This window comes from Hyaena hyaena, unplaced genomic scaffold (genome assembly GCF_003009895.1).
Source record: "Hyaena hyaena isolate Hyena2069 unplaced genomic scaffold, ASM300989v1 scaffold_72, whole genome shotgun sequence".
Taxonomy (NCBI): Eukaryota; Metazoa; Chordata; class Mammalia; order Carnivora; family Hyaenidae; genus Hyaena; species Hyaena hyaena.
This window is the reverse complement of record NW_024080703.1, coordinates 3,820,733-3,839,220: the sequence shown is the minus strand read 5'-3', so window position 1 is coordinate 3,839,220 and position 18,488 is coordinate 3,820,733. Positions and strand designations below refer to the sequence as shown.

The window sequence follows — 18,488 nt, the reverse complement described above, 5'->3', positions numbered from 1 at the left end:
TTAATTTCTTGATGATGTTTGAAAACCTTTTCTAGTCGTAAACAGCTTCTTCTTGGTGAGAGGATGAAAACGAACTAGAAACCAAATAACTCTCCTTCCCTCCTTCGTCATCTTTTATTATCGCCGCATCTTCCCGGAGCCATGGTTCATCACTGGTCTTGGAACACGAGTGCATTTGAAAGTTACTTGTCTTGGGGCGCCTGGGTGGCTCAGTCGGTTAAGCATCTGACTTCAGCTCAGGTCATGATCTTGCAGTTCGTGGGTTCGAGCCCCGCGTCGGGTTCTGTGCTGACAGCTCAGAGCCTGGAGCCTGTTTCAGACTCTGTGTGTGTCTCTCTCTGCCCCTCCCCCGCTCACGCTCTGTCTCAAAAATAAACAAACTATAATAAAAGAAAAAGAAACTTACTTGTCTTTAGAATTATTTACCACTGTTGCTCACATGGGCTGTCAGCTTTCTTAGCCCTAACCTTACTGTCTGTATAGCAAGAATTCTTGAATCCTCAGTTTTTGCCATCTTTTACATGGTGCGTTCTACTCACTGGAGCTCAGAAAGCCTCCAGGGGGTGCCCTACGTGGCTTTTGGGTTTGGGGTTTGGTTTTTAAGAGGCATTCCCTTTTCCTCACTCATGAAAATAACCCATTTTCAATCAGAACTTTATTTTCCAGAGTCTTCTACCTCACTGAGCCACCGTTCTTTCTATTCCTTCTTTCCTCTCCTCAGTAAATCACATAAAGGCCAACTGCCAGCCCAGGACCACTCACACACAGTCCCCCCGCTCTCCTGAAGCCGGCCGTGTGGCGTGACCGGCAACCCCTCCTTTCACCCCAAAGTCACAGGGACCACTTGGTCCAAAGTCCCCACGGCTGCTACATCACCAGCCAGGCCTTCCTTATTTTCCCCATGGAGTCCGTAGCAACTTGAACACAGTGACGCTGTACACAAAAGGCAAAGCAAAAGATCAACCGATACTCTTTCCAATTTTCAGCGGCTCATCAAACCTCCCCTTCCCACTGCATCTGGCCTTGGTGCCAACGCGGAAACATGTCGTGAGAGCTTGGGTTGTCTCTCTTCCCATCTGCCTGCGTCGGGGCCCACTTCCACGTTCCCCAGCATGCCTCCACCTTCGAGTCTCTTTCTGTCTATACATGGATCCACCTTTCAGACAGGTTTCTTTTTTAGCACAGCAAGCCTCCCTGCTGCCGGAAGTTCATTATCAGCTGGTCCCCCACACACACACCGGTGACACTGCCAATCTCGTGAACCTGCTTGAGGGTCTATGCGTTGGTACAGACGGATGAGCTCATCAGCGCCCCGCGGCTCTGTCCCTCCCGGGAATCACTTGATCCTTCTCCCATCCAGGTACTTCTTTTATGTTACCACCTGTTTTCTCCTGCTGGGGAATTAATTTTTAAATCCTGAGTAGCAATCTCTCCTGACCCACCAGAGACGGATGCCGGTAAGGAGGCCCGCTGTCAAATGAAGGACTGTTTCCATTCAGAACAAATGCACTTTTACAGTCAGTCCACACGTGTTAATTCAGTGTCTGTTATATACCCATCACGGTATAAGGAAAAACCAATATGCCTTTCTTTCAACATTTGTGAAACTGCCATTACACGGGACGCTTCTTGGGCAAGAGCCCCCAGGTGCAATTACAGGTGCCTTCACTGACCACTCACCCCTCAGGTACACGTGACCCAAGAGACACACAAATAAACCAGCTTCCTGACTCCTGGCCAATTAAACCTGACATTACATAACTGCCATTAAAAAAAAAGAAAGAAAGAAAGAAACCACAGAGGCAAACCCTCTAAACAGATTTTCCTTCTTTGGCAGCCTCTGAGGAAGAACTGTTCTAATATGGTGTTTCTATTCCTGACAGGAATAACCCTTAATTATTATGTGCCTTAAGCATCTAGAAATTTTTAAATAGAATTTCACTTAACTTTAAGAAAATCAGAAAACTACGTCAGCGGCAACAGAAAGGACTTTAAACAGAGAGAGAGAAAGAGGCAGAGACAAAGAGGGCTGACATGGGGGAGAGGGACGGGGAAGAAGCACAGATCTTGATAAGTTACCTCTAAAGTTCTGGAAATCTGAGCAAAGAGACAGCAGTGAATAAAGTCAGCAAAGAAAATTAAATTCTTCCATAAGAGAATGTAAAGGTTTGTCATTTATCAGAGATGCATGCATTCATCCTCAATCACGTTTTGTTTCAGCAAATAAATAAATCGTTGTTACTTCCCAGAAAAAAAAATATTTAGATATGCAAATGAATATGCACATTGCCTGATATTTAAATACAGGGTTCACTTCTTTTTTTTTGTTCATTTTCAAGAAAGAGAGAGAGAAAGAGAGCACATGCAGGAGGGACAGAGAGAGAGGGAGCAAGAGAGAATCCCAAGCAGGCTCCTAGCTGTCAGCTTAGGGGCCGATGTGGAGCTTGAACTCACAAACCATGAGATCGTGATGTGAGCTGAAATCAAGGGTCGCTCGCTTGCTTAACCCACTGAGCCACCCAGGAGCCCAGGAGTTCACTTCTAAACTTTGAAAAACATAGTTAAAACAAAGTGATTGTTACAAAGTACCTATGTAGACATTCTTCTGTTTAGTTGCATGTCAGTGAACAAAAAAATCTAGCAATAAATTTCAATAGTTCGCCTAAACTCTCCAGCGGTAGCTACCATTCATGTATGTTATCAGTCCAAGCACTGGCCAGGCCCAGCTGCAATCGCCACACAGATGCTCATGGAAAGAAGTCTACCCTCTCTTGTCGAGTCAGCTCAGTCAGCCAGAGACGCCTGGGGTTGAGCTGAATTGCTCAGACAGCCAGAGGGGAGCTCAACCACATTCCCGGCAAAGCTAGCTGGGCAATGTGCTCTGCCGAGGGGACATTTACTGAGCACACAGTAGGTTCTGGAGTATACTAAGGCAATTGGGACGATTCCTGCTCTCAAAAATGATAATTTGCTAAAGGAAAGACTTGCTTATTTATGAAAATAAATCTAGAGTCTTCTATCAAGGTTTCTTCCACAAATAGGTCCTCTCACCCACCTCCTGTGTGCATTCAGCAAACAGGTCACAATTTTTTAATGTTTATTTATTTATTTTTTTAATGTTTATTTTAATGTTTATTTATTTGTGAGAGAGAGAGAGTTGGGGAGGGAGAGAGTGGGAGGGAGACACAGAATCCCAAGCAGGCTCCAGGCTCTGAGCTGTCAACACAGAGCCCGATGCAAGACTCAAACCCATGAACCGTAGGATCACAACCTGAGCTGAAGTCGAACACTTAACCGACTGAGCCACCTAGACGCCCCAACAGTTTACAAATCATACCCAACATCTGTTGATTGACTAAGTTGATATGGTGGGTTCTAGATCATCATTCTTGTCCTAATGAGACAGGAAGGTTCACAATGTGAAACAACAACACTGTGTCAACAGTTCAAACAGCATATCTGATGAGGACAGTGAGAAGCACACCTGTTGTATCATAAAAAATCTGACCTGCATTTGTCCCTGTTTCCTGGGACGTACTCTAAATAGTTGGAATTTCCCAAGTAATTGGAAATATCTTTGTTATCCGTTAGTCTTGATCCATACCAGAGTTAGGCTAACAAGATGGCTTTGGCCAGGACTGGCCATTCCAGAAACCACGTGATCAGAGGGCTGGGCCTTTGAGTCGGGCAATATCAGTGGACGTCCTCCAGGGAGGGGAGGGGGTCAAGAGATGGATTAATCACCCACGGTCAATAAGTCATCACGTCTGTGGAATTACACCCGAGTAAAACTCTGGACGCCAAAGCTCAGTGGAGATTCTCAATTGGTTAACACATCAACGTGCCCACAGGGAGACACATCCTGATTCCACAGGACAAGGGCAAGAAAGCCCCGTGACAAGGACCCTCCCCACCTTCGCCCCATGGGTATGCTTATTTGGCTGGTCCTGATTTGTATCTTTTACGATAATAAAACAATAACCTTAAGTACAGCACTCTTCTGAGTTCTCTCCGTCCCATTAGCTCATTTTAGCTCATTGCGGGAACCCTCATATTGTAGCCAGTTTTCAGAAGTGTGGGTGGCCTGGGGACTTCTGAACTTGCAGCAGCCATGGGCCCTGTTGGGGACCGCACCCTTAACTTACGGAGTTGACACTAATTCCGGGTGATTAATGTCCGAACTGCACTGCAGCATTGCAACACCCATTCTCAATTCCTTAAAAACAAGCCAGAAATAATACCTTTAAGAAGTCAAGCTCTTGCAGCTGACCTTATCTCCCCAACCCCCAAACCACCTCCACCCCAGGCTATGAGCTGCCATGGTCCACTCTCAGCAGACAACTGCCTCCAACAGGTAGACGAACACAACACAACCAGAGTAGAGGGCAGGCCCTGGGCAAGTGAGATCACTGAGGTATAAAAACAACATGAGCACACAAAGACAGCCCAGTAACTAAAAAGCTCAGGATGGCTTCACAAAGACTATCGTGGCTGTGCATCGTAAAGATGGAAGTAACTTTACTTTTTTTTTAACATTTATTTATTTTTGAGAGGGGGGAGGTAGAGCAGAGAGACAGGGGGACAGAGAATCCACAGCAGGCTCCGTGCTGACAGCAGCGAGCCCGACACGGGGCTTGAACTCACGAGCTGCGAGATCATGACCTGAGCCGAAGTTGGGCGCTTAACCAACTGAGCCACCCAGGTGCCCCAGATGAAAGTAACTTTAAAAGAGGGGAGAGCAGGAAGGCATAAGAACAGCGTGAGTAAAGGGTCAAATCATGGGTCAAATTTATTAACGATAAAAATTTTATTTTTTATTAACTCCTTACTGTGTGCTGAAACTGTGCTCAACGTATTATTTTGATATTCCAATGAGTCCTTAAGCCTAGGCTAATATCATACCCATTTTACAGATGAGGATAGTGAGACTTAGCTGAAGAAACTTGACGAAGGCAATGGGCGAGCCACCCATTATGACTGGAGAAGAGAAAGGGAGACGGAAGTGAGCAGGGGAAGGTAGATGGTAAAAAGCCCCCCGGGTGCCTGTCAGAAACCTAATTTATCTTCTTCTGTAGGCAACGGCGACCCATCAGAGGTGTCTGTGCAAGGGAGTAATATGCCCAGAGCCACGATTTCAAAAGAGAAGTGCGGTGGCAGGAAAAGCTTTCAAAAAGAGAAAGACTGGAAGAAAGAGACCAGTTAGGGGACAACGGTCAAGTCAGTGGCCAGATATGATAAGACAGCCTGAGCACAGGCAAGGACACAGGGAATGAACACAGTGATGGGACGAAGCGGGGACAGGTGCAGAAGATGACAGAGCTGCTTCTGGCTCTGGCACCCAGCTGGATCGGGGGAAGAGCAGCCAGGAGCGGATGGCACCGACATCCAGATCATCAAAAATCCGTCAGTCCGTCCACTGTCTCTGTACTGACGTGTGTGCTGACCGCGCTGCTCCTGGTGCTCGTCATGTTGCCTGATTTGGTGGAGTCCGTGCTCTTGATCAATTACAGATAACGAAGTCACATGTAAAGACCAAATTCAATACTGGACAGCAATCGTCTGACTCCACATCCCAGACCTCCGGCCCTCGGCCGCGCACAGCCGCCCCATTTCCCCACGCTTTCTGTGACTGACTTGCACCTGCCTTTGATGGATAATGCGCACCAGGGGATCTAATCAAGGATTTTTGTCTAAGTGGCTTTTTAGACCGTGGAGCCGAAGCAGAAGTCTAAGAGACCACCAGTCCACCGATCGATCTGATGCTATTCAAAAATACACACGTCGAACTAGTTTTCTTCTGGCTGCTCCTAGGACTCAATGGGAAGGAGTCAACAGAGAATGGGGAAAAGGAAACAGTAGTTGAACGCAGCGCCACGCCCTCAAAGACTCCACAAAGAAAACTGCACAGCCGACTACAGATAAAATTAATCATGGGCTTCCAGCACCGGAATAAATAATCCTTGCTGTTCAAACCTGGTCCTTCTCACAACTTCCTGTTTTCAGCTTACGCCTCTGCCCCACATCTAGGCTCCGCAAGAAAGGCTGCAGAATGTTTTATTCACTAGCAGAACTTCAGAATCAATAATCATGCTTTTACTAAGCCTGTGAAATGTTCTGGGTCCTCAGCTCATAAATATTATTCTAGATCCCACTTTCTCACACTGCTAAAAAGCCTAAGGCTTCCTCATAACACTAACTGGAGGAGAAGAGAAACAGAAAGGAAAAGAAATTCAACTTTCTATTCCTCCAGGGATGGAGCTTGGAGGGGCCCGAGGCTCTGGAGAAGGAGGGTGTCTTGGGGGAGTATGTCTGTTCTCTCTCACACTCCTGACATCCCCAGGAAGCACTGTGCCTTTGTAAAGCGCTCCTCTGAAAACGTTTAAAGAAGACATACCGAAATGCACCCTTACACAGGCCCTTGACACATAATCAATACCCCTTTAAGCGCACACATCTATATCTTGCATTAACCTTGCGTTTCACTGTGATTTAGGAGATACGGGCATCGTCTCCAAATCTTCTCTTATCTGGCGTCATTCCATAATAAATACATCATCATAAAGAGCCCACACAAGGAAGGCGCCTTTCACAAACACTTTTAAGTGTGGCAGAACTCAGTACCTGATGTGTAAACATGGTCTCCTGCGGTGATTTGGAGAGATGCTAACTTTCGTGAGATACCACCCACGGTTCAATAAGGTAACTGAGAATCAGATCCGTTTGCATATGCACTGGAAGCTTTTTGTTCAGTTCAAATAAAACGTCTCCACCCTTCACTTTCGATCCTCCAATTTTACCAAAAATACAAAAACAAAAGCAAAACGCTCGTCATCCTCCTGCATCAGGTCTATGTCAAGGAGCTAAAGGTTGCATCTTTTTCTACGCAGTATGTAACTAAAGTCAGGCAAGGTGTGTTACAACTGAGGCTAACTAGAACTCCCACAGACCACAATAACCACACACAGACATGGTTACTTTTAACAATGTGACATTTTCTCCTCTCTTTAAGGGGGAAATAGGGAGACAACTTTCTGTTTATTATAAGTAACAGAGGGGACAGGGGCTCCTGGGTGGCTCAGTCGGTTAAGCAGCCAACTGCAGGTCAGGTCACGATCTTGCAGTTCGTGGGTTCGAGCCCCTCGTCAGGCTCTGTGCTGACAGCTCAGAGCCTGGAGCCTGCTTCGGATTCTGTCTCTGCCTCTGTCTCTGCCCCTCCTCCACTCATGCTCTGTCTCTCAAAAATAAATAAATGTTAAAAAAAGTTTTTTTCACTTTTTTAGAGAGAGACAGAGTGCAATCAGGGGAGGGGCAGAGGGCAAGGGAGACACAGAATCTGAAACAGGCTCCAGGCTCTGAGCTGTCAGCACAGAGTCCGATGTGGGGATCGAACCCACAAACCGTGAGCTCATAACCTAAGCCGAAGTCGGACACTTAACCGACTGAGCCACTCAGGTGCCCCAAGACAATTTTTTAATAAAATAAATATAAATAAACAAACAAACAAGAGAGGGGACTGACATTTGTGCATGAAATGGGTGTCATTTGATGTGCTAAGGCTTACAGATATTTCCCCCATTTAACTTCTATAATGTTCCTGTTAAGTAGAAATTATCATCTTATTTCACAGATCATAATTAAACCCAGAAGAAAACAAATGAACATCAATAAGGAATCTTTTAGGAAGACATGCTTTGAAACCGAGCCTGTAAGCAGTGAGTAAGCTACCGTTTTCACTGTGGCCTGACAATGGCGAGCCTCAGTGGGCAGACTTCAGCCCTTGGCATTCACACTTTGTGCCACCTGGCCACCACACCACCATTCAGGCTCCCCAAAGCCTGCTCCCAAACCCACTTCTCACACCACCCCCCCCCCTGCCTGCCCCGGAGAGAAAGTAGGCTGGGGGGGCCTCCCGATCCGGGGGGTAAGGCAGGACCACACTGATACAGCCTGGCCTTCACACTCACTGAGGCAGCTAATCCTTATGGAGAGCTGAGCGCCAGGGTCTGGGGCCACACAGTGAGCAGGACAGATGTCCGCAGAGCCACCCCAAGCGAGAAGAGGACACACAGGCAGACAACACACGGCTCCTTCGCAGGACGATGACGGCTCTGCCGGCGTAGCGGATCCCCCAACGGGTGACGGGGCACGGGGCACGATGGGGCTGGCACCAACAGCGTGGAAGCAATGGCTGTCTGAGTCCATGAACTCAGCGCACACAGTCCTGTGCTCACCGTCAACCCGCAGTGCTCTTTGACGTGCGGGGCGCTAAGAACATGGAACAGGTATTTCTCAAACCTTCTTGACCACCATTTCCAGTAGAAATATTTTTTACATCATGATCCAGTACACACTGTATACACAAAATTAGGGGGGGCGGGAATGAGGGGCGCCTGAGGGGCTCAGTCAGTTAAGTGTCCGACTTGGGTTCAGGTCACGATCTCGTGGTTTGTGAGTTCAAGCCCCGCATCGGGCTCGGTGCTAACAGCTCAGAGCCTGGAGCCTGCTCTGTGTCTCCCTCTCTCTGTGTCTCTCTGTCTCTCTCTCTTTCAAATATGAGAAGCTTCAAAAAAAATTCTTTAAATGTTTGCCAAAACAATACTCACTTCACTACTTAGATGCACTCCAATATTCTCTCTCTCTCTCTCTCTTAGTTCTGGAGACAACCCTCTAACATGACAACCCACAGTGTGAAAAACATTGGTATAAACCCTTTAACAGGCATAACTAATTATTTCTTTGCTATACTTCCTCCTCTCCCTCTACCCCCTTTTTCCTCCTTCGTCCTTCCAAAAACGTAATTCCACTGAGGAAATAAAAGCACTACTGTCTACAGGAGGTCCACTATATGCCAGGCATGCTGCACTGTCTCCTTAGTCTCACACAATCCCAGTGGGGTGAGTTACCCTTCCCATTTTACGGAAGAAGAAACTGACGCTTAGAGATCAAAGGACTTGCTGGGTGGAACACGACGGAGCCAGGGTTCAAATCCAGTTCTGTCTTGCTTCAAAACTCCAATTACACCACAGTGCCTTTCGTGAAAAGTTCCTAAGTAATTAAAGCCAACTTAATCGCAAGAATTTCATAAGTCCCCTGGAGATAACTCAAGCCCTTGGAGGGTTACAGAACTGGATTTGAGAGGTCTAAACAGAGATAAGGGAAATACGTGGTAGAAAACTCTCAGGTTTAAATTGAATTTCCTTCCATGTCCTCAGAACACCCCGCGGTAAAGGCCTTAACAAGGGTTGACCAGCAGAGAAATGGTAAGTGAGAGCCCAGTGGAGCGCTGGCCTAGATAATCACCCTCAAGACAGGCTGGCTGAGTGGCACTGACCCTTCTGGGTGGCTCATAATGAGCACCACCTAGCTCAGCTCCCAGGCTACAGATAGTCAATAAATATTCACAAGACGAACACTAACACAGGCAGAGCCAAAGTACAAACGACGCACCACTCCTACTGGCTTATTTTTAACATCCCCCAAAACTATTCTAAGTGAAACTATTTGCTGAAAGAGATTCTTATTTGGAAAAATTGTTAAACATATTGAACACAGATATTTGTGTTTTCAGCCCCATATTTAAAAATACATTGAGGGGTGGGGTGGGGAGGGTTGCGCCTGGGTGGCTCAACTGGTTAAGCACCTGACTTGGGCTCAGGTCCTGATCTCACGGTTCATGGGGTTGAGCCCCACCTCAGGCTCTGTGCTGACAGCTCAGAGCCTGGAGCCTGCTTCTGGGTCTCCCTCACTCTCTGCCCCTCCCCTGCTCACTCTCTCGTTCTCTCGCGCTCTCTCTCTCAAAAATAAATAAACATAAAAAATATTTTTAAAGATACATTTGACACAGGCATATTTGATACAAGGCATATCAAATGTGGGCAGATCAGGACAAATCTTCAGCCCCCGAAAAACTCCCGCAGAAGTGATGACTTGGGGAATTATTGACAAGGTCCTGCTAAACTATTGCATCATTAACTGGGCCCTCCCCTGACCTAAAATAACTAGACCTTTAGTGCCAGTACATTAACTGGCCAGTCATTGAAATTGCTATTTCTAAGCAGTAATATTGCTCAGAAAATTTGACGAAACGATGTATAATTTTTACAAACACATAGTAAGTGCAATTTTGACTTGTATCCGTAAGTTAAATAATTTATTTGTCAAATGGCCTTGGGGTTTATATTCTTTGTTGGGTAGTTTAATTTGGCATATAAATTCACATACAAAAACGAGGTATGTTGGGGCACCTGGGTGGCTCAGTCGTTTAAGCATCCAACTTAGGCTCAGGTCATGATCTCGCGGTTCGTGGGTTCGGGCCCCACGTCAGGCTCTGTGCTGACAGCTAGCTCAGAGCCTGGAGCCTGCTTCAGATTCTGTGTCTCCCTCTCTCTCTGCCTGTCCCCTGCTCACGCTGTCTCTCTCTCTCTCTCCCTCTCTCTCTCTCTCTTTCTCTCAGAAGTAAATAAAAATCATTAAAAAAAACAAAAACAAAAATGAGGTATGTTTTTTGTTTAATCATCTAGTGTTGTTTTCCCAAGATCTCTGAGCAATAAAAATATTGCCTGGTCCTCTTTTCTTTGCAAATTTCATGATGAAAAAAATTCTGAATGCACTAAAGAATCCATTGCCTGCTTATGAAACATAAAGGCTATGAAAACATGACGTATATTTAAGTAGACTAGTTTGTTGTAAATGTTTTAAGAGCATGCACTCCTACATTAGGAGCTAAATGTGTATGAAGCCCAATCTTCCATCTAGTGGGTAACATACTTTGATCATTCTATCAAAAGATCAAAATTTAAATATTATGTAAATTATATTTTATACATGTTCTCCTTTGCATGAAATCAAACAGAAAACTTCTTTCTTCTCTAAACACATGAGAATATACGCGAGCAACACATTTAAAGGGAAGAAAATACTCACTACTTCATTCCATTAAAAAAAATGCCCCCAGGTATCAATTAACATAAAAAGCCTTTATGTTTTCTAAAAATAATCTTAAATGTCTGTTTACCCTTTCAAATTTTTAGACACATTCTTAGTATTTATTTTAAAGGTTGCTGGTAATTATGTATGTTTTTTTTAACAAGAAATGCTACATAAGTCCTCTTCATGAAACCTCTGATAGATTATATAAATCAATAGAAAAGAAATTAAAGAACACTGAATCTCCACTAATCAAAAAAGTTGTCGGTTACACAACAACTAAATGCAAAGTATGAACCTTTATTGGATTCTGGTTTAAAAAGAAAAAAGCAGCTACCAAAGACATTCTTAGGACAATGGGTGAAAGATGAATGTAGACAGGACTTTAGACATTATGAAATTTTGGTTAATTTTCTTGGGTGTGACAGCGGCTCTATGATTGTTTAAGAAAATGTCCTTATTCTGGGGGTACCAAGGTGGCTCAGTCTGTTAAGCATTGGACTTTGGCTCAGGTCATGATCTCGCGGTTTGTGGGTTCAAGCCCCGTGTCAGGCTCTGTGCCGACAGTCCCAGAGCCTGGAACCTGCTTCAGATTCTGCATCTCCCTCTCTCTCTCTCTGTCCCTCTCCCGCTCACACTCCGACTCTCTCTCTCTCTCTCAAAAATAAACATTAAAAAAATAAAAGAAAATATCCTTATTCTTGGAACATGGAACGAAACGTCTAGTTTTCAGGGATGAAATATCAATGTATGAAACTAACTTGACACGTGAAACTGACAAATGGTCTGACAATAATACATCTGTACACATAACTGAACAGAAATATGAGGCAAACATGACCAAATGTTAATAACAGTAGAATTTCAGTGGGAGATATAAAGACGTTCATTGTATTATTCTTTCCATCACTTTGTGTATGTGAACATTTTCAGAATAACAAATTGAGGGGAGAAAAATAGCCATTTTCATTTAAACATGTATGTATATCAACTCCTGAACCAAACTAGGTGCAGATAAAATATTGCTCTACATGGGTACGGAATGTTTCATTTTCCCATAACAGTATGCTTCAGAGAACCAATTTTCCACCATTGACCCAGAGAAATTGTGGCAACCCTTCTGGCCAAGTGCATTGGGAACAGCTGATTGACACACACCACCTGAATTAGAGCAGAGGCATCAAAATCCCCAGAGGGTAATCCAGGCTGCCCAGTGAGTTTACAAGGCAGCCTGTGCCCTTGAAAGAGTAAGAATTGAAAACAGGGGCCTTCCGGCCTGGAGCCTTCACAGCAGACAGAATGGGCAACTTCACCAGGCTCCATTTCTGAAGACGGCAGATCAAGCTGTGACATGAACTTAAAGCTAAATTAAACACACTGACACCATCAATTCGGATCATTCACCCGCCAAAGCTAGATTTCTGTCTTCCCCTGTCTCTCTGCTCAACAAAGTAGACCACCAGCTTTACTATTAAGAAAGCTGAGATGCCACCCCCCAAATTCCACTTAAACCTAACATCGAAGCACTTGAATTACATAAGAAAGTTTAAAAAGAAAATCTGTAAGCGTTTGGTTTAGACATACCTCAAGTATTTAAAATAAGATTCCCCCATCCTATGAAACAACAGAGCAAGAGGCCTGCTAACTACAGTTAGAGGCCCTTTGTTTTGGGATCCAAATCTCAACAGTTCCAGGCACTAGTTCACTATTAAGTCAGACTGCAAACCAGCCATCCAGGACTTGGTGCAGAATCTGAGCACCTTCTTTAACTGGACTGAACTGAAAGTGAGCAGTAAGCACTGAGTTTTCAAGTGGTCCTGGGCAACCAAGTCTCTCTCCTTCAGCTGGACCTCTTTCCTTCTGTCCTTTTAGTTTTTACCATTTCTTTTCTCCTTAACTCAATTCTTTATCTGTCTGTATGTCTACATGTACACACACACATAATTACGTATGTATATATGTTATGGCGTCTCACATCATACGAAATGTAATTGTTCCCTCCTCAATTTCTTGCTCTCCTGTCTTTCCTCTTCTGCTCCCAATTCCTCCAGACCTATCAGGGCCACCTGAAGGCACTATTATCACCGGGTTTAACTCTAGGATGTGGAGCTATAAAGAATCTTGATGTGGCCCATAAAGCCTAATCGAATCAGGCTACGGGCTGGGGTAGTTATGGGAAAATGGTTCACTTTCCTTTAAACGAAAGAACAATTATCTCGTTTATGGGTTGTGGAGACCCTTTCCCATCTAGGTACTGCTGGCCGCCTTTGATGTTTAACCAGTCGCCCATACCTCTCTTTAAGAGAAGCAGGAGACCATGACGCTGGCGTCTCATGTTTTATTTCATGTTATCCCCATAAGAGGCAATGGGAGAGGAGGGCTGAAAACATCAATGAGTTTGGGCAATATCTGTGAACTTCACTTATCCAAAAAAGTCCTGAATTCTGTTCAGTGCTTCCATGTTTTGATTTCTTGAAAATTTTCTAGTCAATCAATAAGCAATAAACAATAGCTAGGACCAACAGAAACACAAAGGGAAAAAAAACAAAAACAAAAAAAAGTTCTTCACCGGAGAGGTATGAGCACACTACGTTTGTTTACCAAAAATTTACTGTCTATGAAAACACAGTCCCACGAGTGAAATGTCAGGCAACCATGGGCCCTCCATCTCCAGAAGGCCTGACCCAACCTATTTCGAAAACTCTAGAGAGAAAATGGATGTCTGGCAATATTCCAGCCAAAAGGCTAAGGGTCCTGTGACACCTGCAGGCCGGATCAGCCCCCACAGGGCAACAGGGAAGAAGGTGGCTCAACAATCAGGGCCAGAGCTCACAGTTGAAAACACTTCTGGGTGGGAGGATGCTCAAGATGTGGGGAGACACATGCCCCAGGGCAGCGAGGTAGCCTTTTGGAACCAATGGCCGATTTCCAGAATCTAGGAGTGATCTGAACCCCTTCCTGAGGATTAGCCTCTCAATGCCTCCATTTCTTCATCTGTCACATGGGGATAATAATAGTAACCCTCCCCCACCCCAGTCACAGAGTCTGTAAAGATTAAATGAGTCAGTATGCCTTAAGTGCTTATACCAGGGCCTGGCACACAGTAAGCACTATGTAAATGCTAGCTAATGGCTAGCAGTAAGCGCTAAAAGCTCGCCTACAGAAAGCCCTGCCAAAGAAAGGTTGCCTTCTTTAATCTCCCCCAACAGACCGGCCACTAACCGGCCAGAAACACCCATGTCTCAATTCTGTGCTTGCCTGTTTCAGCTCTAAAATCTCTGGAACGGTCCCAGCTAAGATGAAGCAAGACTCCTTTCCCTACCAACTAGGTTCAGATATAAAATTGCAATATGGCAACATCACATGATGAAAATGGAAATCTGACATGCACTTCGGAGCCCACACTTTCTCGGGTGTGTGAGTTCTGCAGCTTCTAACAAACATCCCCAACTCGGCCACACCATGAACCTTAGAACCTAAACTGCAGGAGGGCACCCACAAATGACCCTGCACATTAAGAAACACCCAAGTGCAACGACCTTCAACAAAGTCCGTCGCCCCAGAGTGTGTGGCATAAACAAGTCATTGGCCACTGCCACACCTGCGTGACACAGTGAGTCGGTATTTCAGAACAGGCAGATCTACTCACTTTTCTGTTCTGAGCTGTATCACACCTGGCACACGGTGTTGACAATACTTACGCATTACAGTAGGGCTTCTTTTCATAGCCTTTGTAGTTGTTCATGTTCAGAGCCATCTTACAGACCTCACAATGGAAGCATCCTTTATGCCAATACTGAAAAAAAATAAATATTTAAAAGTTTAGCACAATGCCAGTGCTTTCCAGGATGGGTACAGAAAGGAGATATTTTTAGTGCATCGCGGTCCCCACCCTTAGTTGAAAACACTACAACAAAATGATTGTAGGTAACAGTAGACGCGTTTATCTCCTTTCAGTTACGTAAATAAGGCAGGCAGCTATGAAAATTGAGTTTTAAATGAATCCCCATCGCCACATACAGACTCAGACGCCAAGAACTGTCAGGGCTCAATCCAGCCGCAGCCAGAATGGAATCCTAAACTGGTTAATAACGGAGACATGGAAACTGTGTAGTAGCCTCAGAAGGAAAAAGAATCCAGCCCAAAGTGCCTAAACACGGAGTTTGTTGGATCTCCATAAATAGGTGTCCACGGGAAGCCGGGCAACCGTTGCGGGAGGGGAGGGAGGACTATGTAGGTACCCTTGCCCGCCCCCCCCCATCCCTGCCCAGCTTCTGCTAAATTGCAGGAAAGGTGGACCCCGTCCGGGAGGGCTGACGAGAGGACGGGGTGCCCTCGAGACGCATTCGTATCAGCACAGGGACAGCCTCCGGCTGGTCCCAACGCTCAGTCACTCAGGACAGCGCCCGGCTCGCTCTCCCAGGCTGTGCAACTCCATCCACGCCCCGGGAAGGGCAGGGAGCGGGGCTGCGGGGGCCGGGCCTGGAGCCACTTCCTCTGGAATTCCCCAGCCGGGTGGATTAACCCCCCGTGGATCCTGCTCGCCGCGCCGAGCCGGGGATTATTCCGAGCGATGCCGCAGCGGCCGCCGCGCGACATATTAATTATTATTTGCCTCTCCATCTCACCGCCCTCACGGGAGGCGCGGGGGCGGGGGCGAGGTGGGGTGCGGGGCGGGGGGGGGCAGGGGTGGAGGTGGGGAGGGGTCGAGCCCAGGCTCTTCGGACCCCCCGGGGCGCGCCCTCCGCAGCAGCGCCGCCGACGCCGGCGCAGCCCCGCACCGCGACCGAATCCCTTCTCGGTTCCGACACCGCCATCGCCGAGCGTGCTCTCTGGACAGTCCTGCGGCCGTTCGCCTTTGCGTGCCCTCGCCCGGTGCCAACACACACCCAAACACAGAGCCCCGCGCCTCTCCTGGCATCGCAGATGCCAAAACTTCTCGGAGCAGGTGCAGCCCGGCGCCAGGCAGGTCCGGGCTGGCCCGGCGCCCCCTCGCTCACCTTATCCAGGCAGTTGACTTTCTCCGTGGGATACACGACTTTTCCGCAGCGGGCGCACTGGGGGTTCATTGTCGCGGTTCCCAGGGGCGGCGGCTGTGCGGCAGCGGCTGGGGGGCTCCGAGGAGCCGCTGTGACATCCCCCGGCGAGCCCCGCACCGCCTCCGGGCCGGCGGGAGGGCTGCGCGCGGCCGGGCGCCGGGGTCGGGAGTCGGCGCCGGACCCCTGCCGAGCCGGCCGCGCGGCGCGCGGGCAGGGCGGCGGGGCGCGGGTGGGCGCGCGGCGGGGCCTGGCGCCGGGGCGGTGGAGGGGCGCCCGGGCTCGGCTCCGGCTCGGGCTCCGCGCCGCTCGCTCTGCGTCGCGCGCACTCCAGGTACCGGTGACTCACAGACACTGGCTCCCGCCCCTCGCGCTCGCTCGCTCCCCCGCCTCGCCGCCGCCGCGCAGGCCAAACCCACCGGCGCGCCCGGACCCAAGTGGCAGGGAACGAGCACGTCGGGCACCGGGAGGGAGGGCGCAGCGGGGGGGAGGGGGAGGGCGACACCCGGAAAGCTCCGCAGGCAGCCGCGGGCTGCGGCTGCGAGGCCTGGGAGCGAGCCGGGTGCTGCAGCCGCAGCCGGGGGTGGCCAGGCGGGCGGCGGCGGCGGCGGGAAGCGCGGGGGAGGGGGGGGAAGGGGGGGGGCTCAAACCCGCGCACTCCCTGCCCTTCCTGCTCCGGCTTCTGCCCCCGCCGGGTCACCGCGCTCGCAGGCCGCAGGGCTCGAGCCCGCGCTCCTCCTCCAGCCCCGGGACCGCGGGCGGCGGCGCACCGACGCCCCGCGCGGAGCCCGCTCCCCGGGCGGAGGCTGTCCCGGCCGCGCGCAGCCACGCGCTCGGGCCCGGCGGCCGCGACACCCGCGGGGGACCCCGGGGACTCCCGGCCCCGCGGCGCCGCGGGCTGTGTCGCGCCCGCCCGCGGGGGAGTCTGCGGAGAAAGGCGGCCCCCCGCGCGCCTGTGTCAGGTCCCTTGGACCCCTAGCTGGGGAAGCGACTTCTCTCGCTGGCTCCCAACCGCGCACTTTTTTTTCTTTTTTAAATCTGTTCTTGGGCAACGAGTGGTCATTTTAGGCCGGTGTCACGCCTCTCTGGATTAATCAGCGGTCATCATTCATTCTGCTGTGCGTGCATGTGCGCATACACTGTGTATTTTTACGGTTAAACGCCGCCGAATCTAAGAAAAGTTCTTCTCTCGCATTCAGGGAAGCAATTTCCAACTCACGGTCCTAACCAGAAGGTCCAGAAAATCAAGCTGAAGACCGAGGTTAGGATGAAAGCAAACGGAAGAGGAATCCGTGTTTAGTTTTCATCAGATCTCGGGTTATTGGACTCGCTTTCGAAAAGGCAGCAACACGGAGCTACACTGCCTGAGTTCAAAGCCCACCCCTGCCATTTGCTAGTCACAGGGCTTTGTGCGACTACTTAGCGTCCTCTGCGCCTCAATTTTCTAAGCTGCAAAATGGGGATAAAGTAGCGCTGCAAAAACAGCTACCCTCCCACTGTGAGGATTAAATGAGTCAGCAGTTCTGAACTGTTTCCATCTGCTGCCTTGTGGTCAACTCTACATAAGTGTCAGCTAAGATTATCACAGGTTGGGTAGAACAAATAAGCAAACACATTCCGTTGCTAGCACACAGATTAAGTCTCAGTAATGCCACCCAGCCACTACTGTGACAAATATTTCTGCCCTTTTTCAATAATCTGCAGGCTCTTCCTGAAAAAAAAAAAAAAGAAGAAGAAAACTATTGATTTCCGAGCCTCTTAGGCAGCCTGCGTTGATGAAATATCATTTGTAATGATGCTGTGCTGTTTGACTTTTCAAAAGAGATAATTTCTTAAAAGGGACTCACCGATGCAAGAGCCTTTGAACCACTTCCTGGCCCTATTCAGAAATGCCCCTCAAAGGCAAATAAGACAATAATTTGCTGTCAGAGAGGATCAGTTGCCACTTTAAAAGACCTCAGAGCTGGTTACAAGTGTCTGAGACCGTGGATGAACCTGCAGGATTTTATGCCAAGTGAAATAAGCCAGAGAAAGATAAATACCGCATGGTGTCACTTACATGCGGGAATCAGAATCGAAAGGGAAGGAGGGAGGGAGGGAGGGAGGAAAGAGAAAGGAAGGGAGGAAGGAAGGAAGGAAGGAAAGGAAAAAAGAGAAGGAAAGAAAGAAGAAAACAAAGTACAACTCATAGAAACAGTAAAGAACGTGGCTGCCAGCGGCTGGGTGGTAGAGACAGGTTGGTAAAAGACTACCAACTTTCACCTTTAAGATGAATAAGCTCTGAGGATCTAAAATATAACATGGTGCCTGCAGTTGAGACCGCTGTATTGTAGAATTGAAATTTGCTAAGAGAGTAGAACTTAACTGTTCTCATTAAAAACAATGTAAATGTGAGGGGGGCCAACATGGCTCAGGTGGTTAAGCATCCGACTTCGGCTCAGGTCAGGATTTCAGTTTGTCCTCGGGCTCTGTGCTGACAGCTCAGAGCCTGGAGCCTGCTTCAGATTGTGTCTCCTCTGTCCCTCC

General features: G+C 48.1%; 1 protein-coding gene across 1 annotated transcript in view; it reads right to left on the bottom strand.

Moving 5' to 3' along the window:
• NEBL (nebulette) overlaps positions 1 to 16,084 on the bottom strand; it is a 370,210-nt gene extending 354,126 nt beyond the window's left edge. The window contains exons 1-2 of the mRNA XM_039233071.1: positions 15,927 to 16,084; positions 14,628 to 14,722 (exon numbers count right to left, since the gene is read on the bottom strand). Coding sequence (XP_039089002.1) covers positions 14,628 to 14,722; positions 15,927 to 15,995 — 164 coding nt within the window. The 5' untranslated portion in view covers positions 15,996 to 16,084. The remainder of the gene's footprint in view (positions 1 to 14,627; positions 14,723 to 15,926) is intronic.
• Positions 16,085 to 18,488: the final 2,404 nt, after the last annotated feature.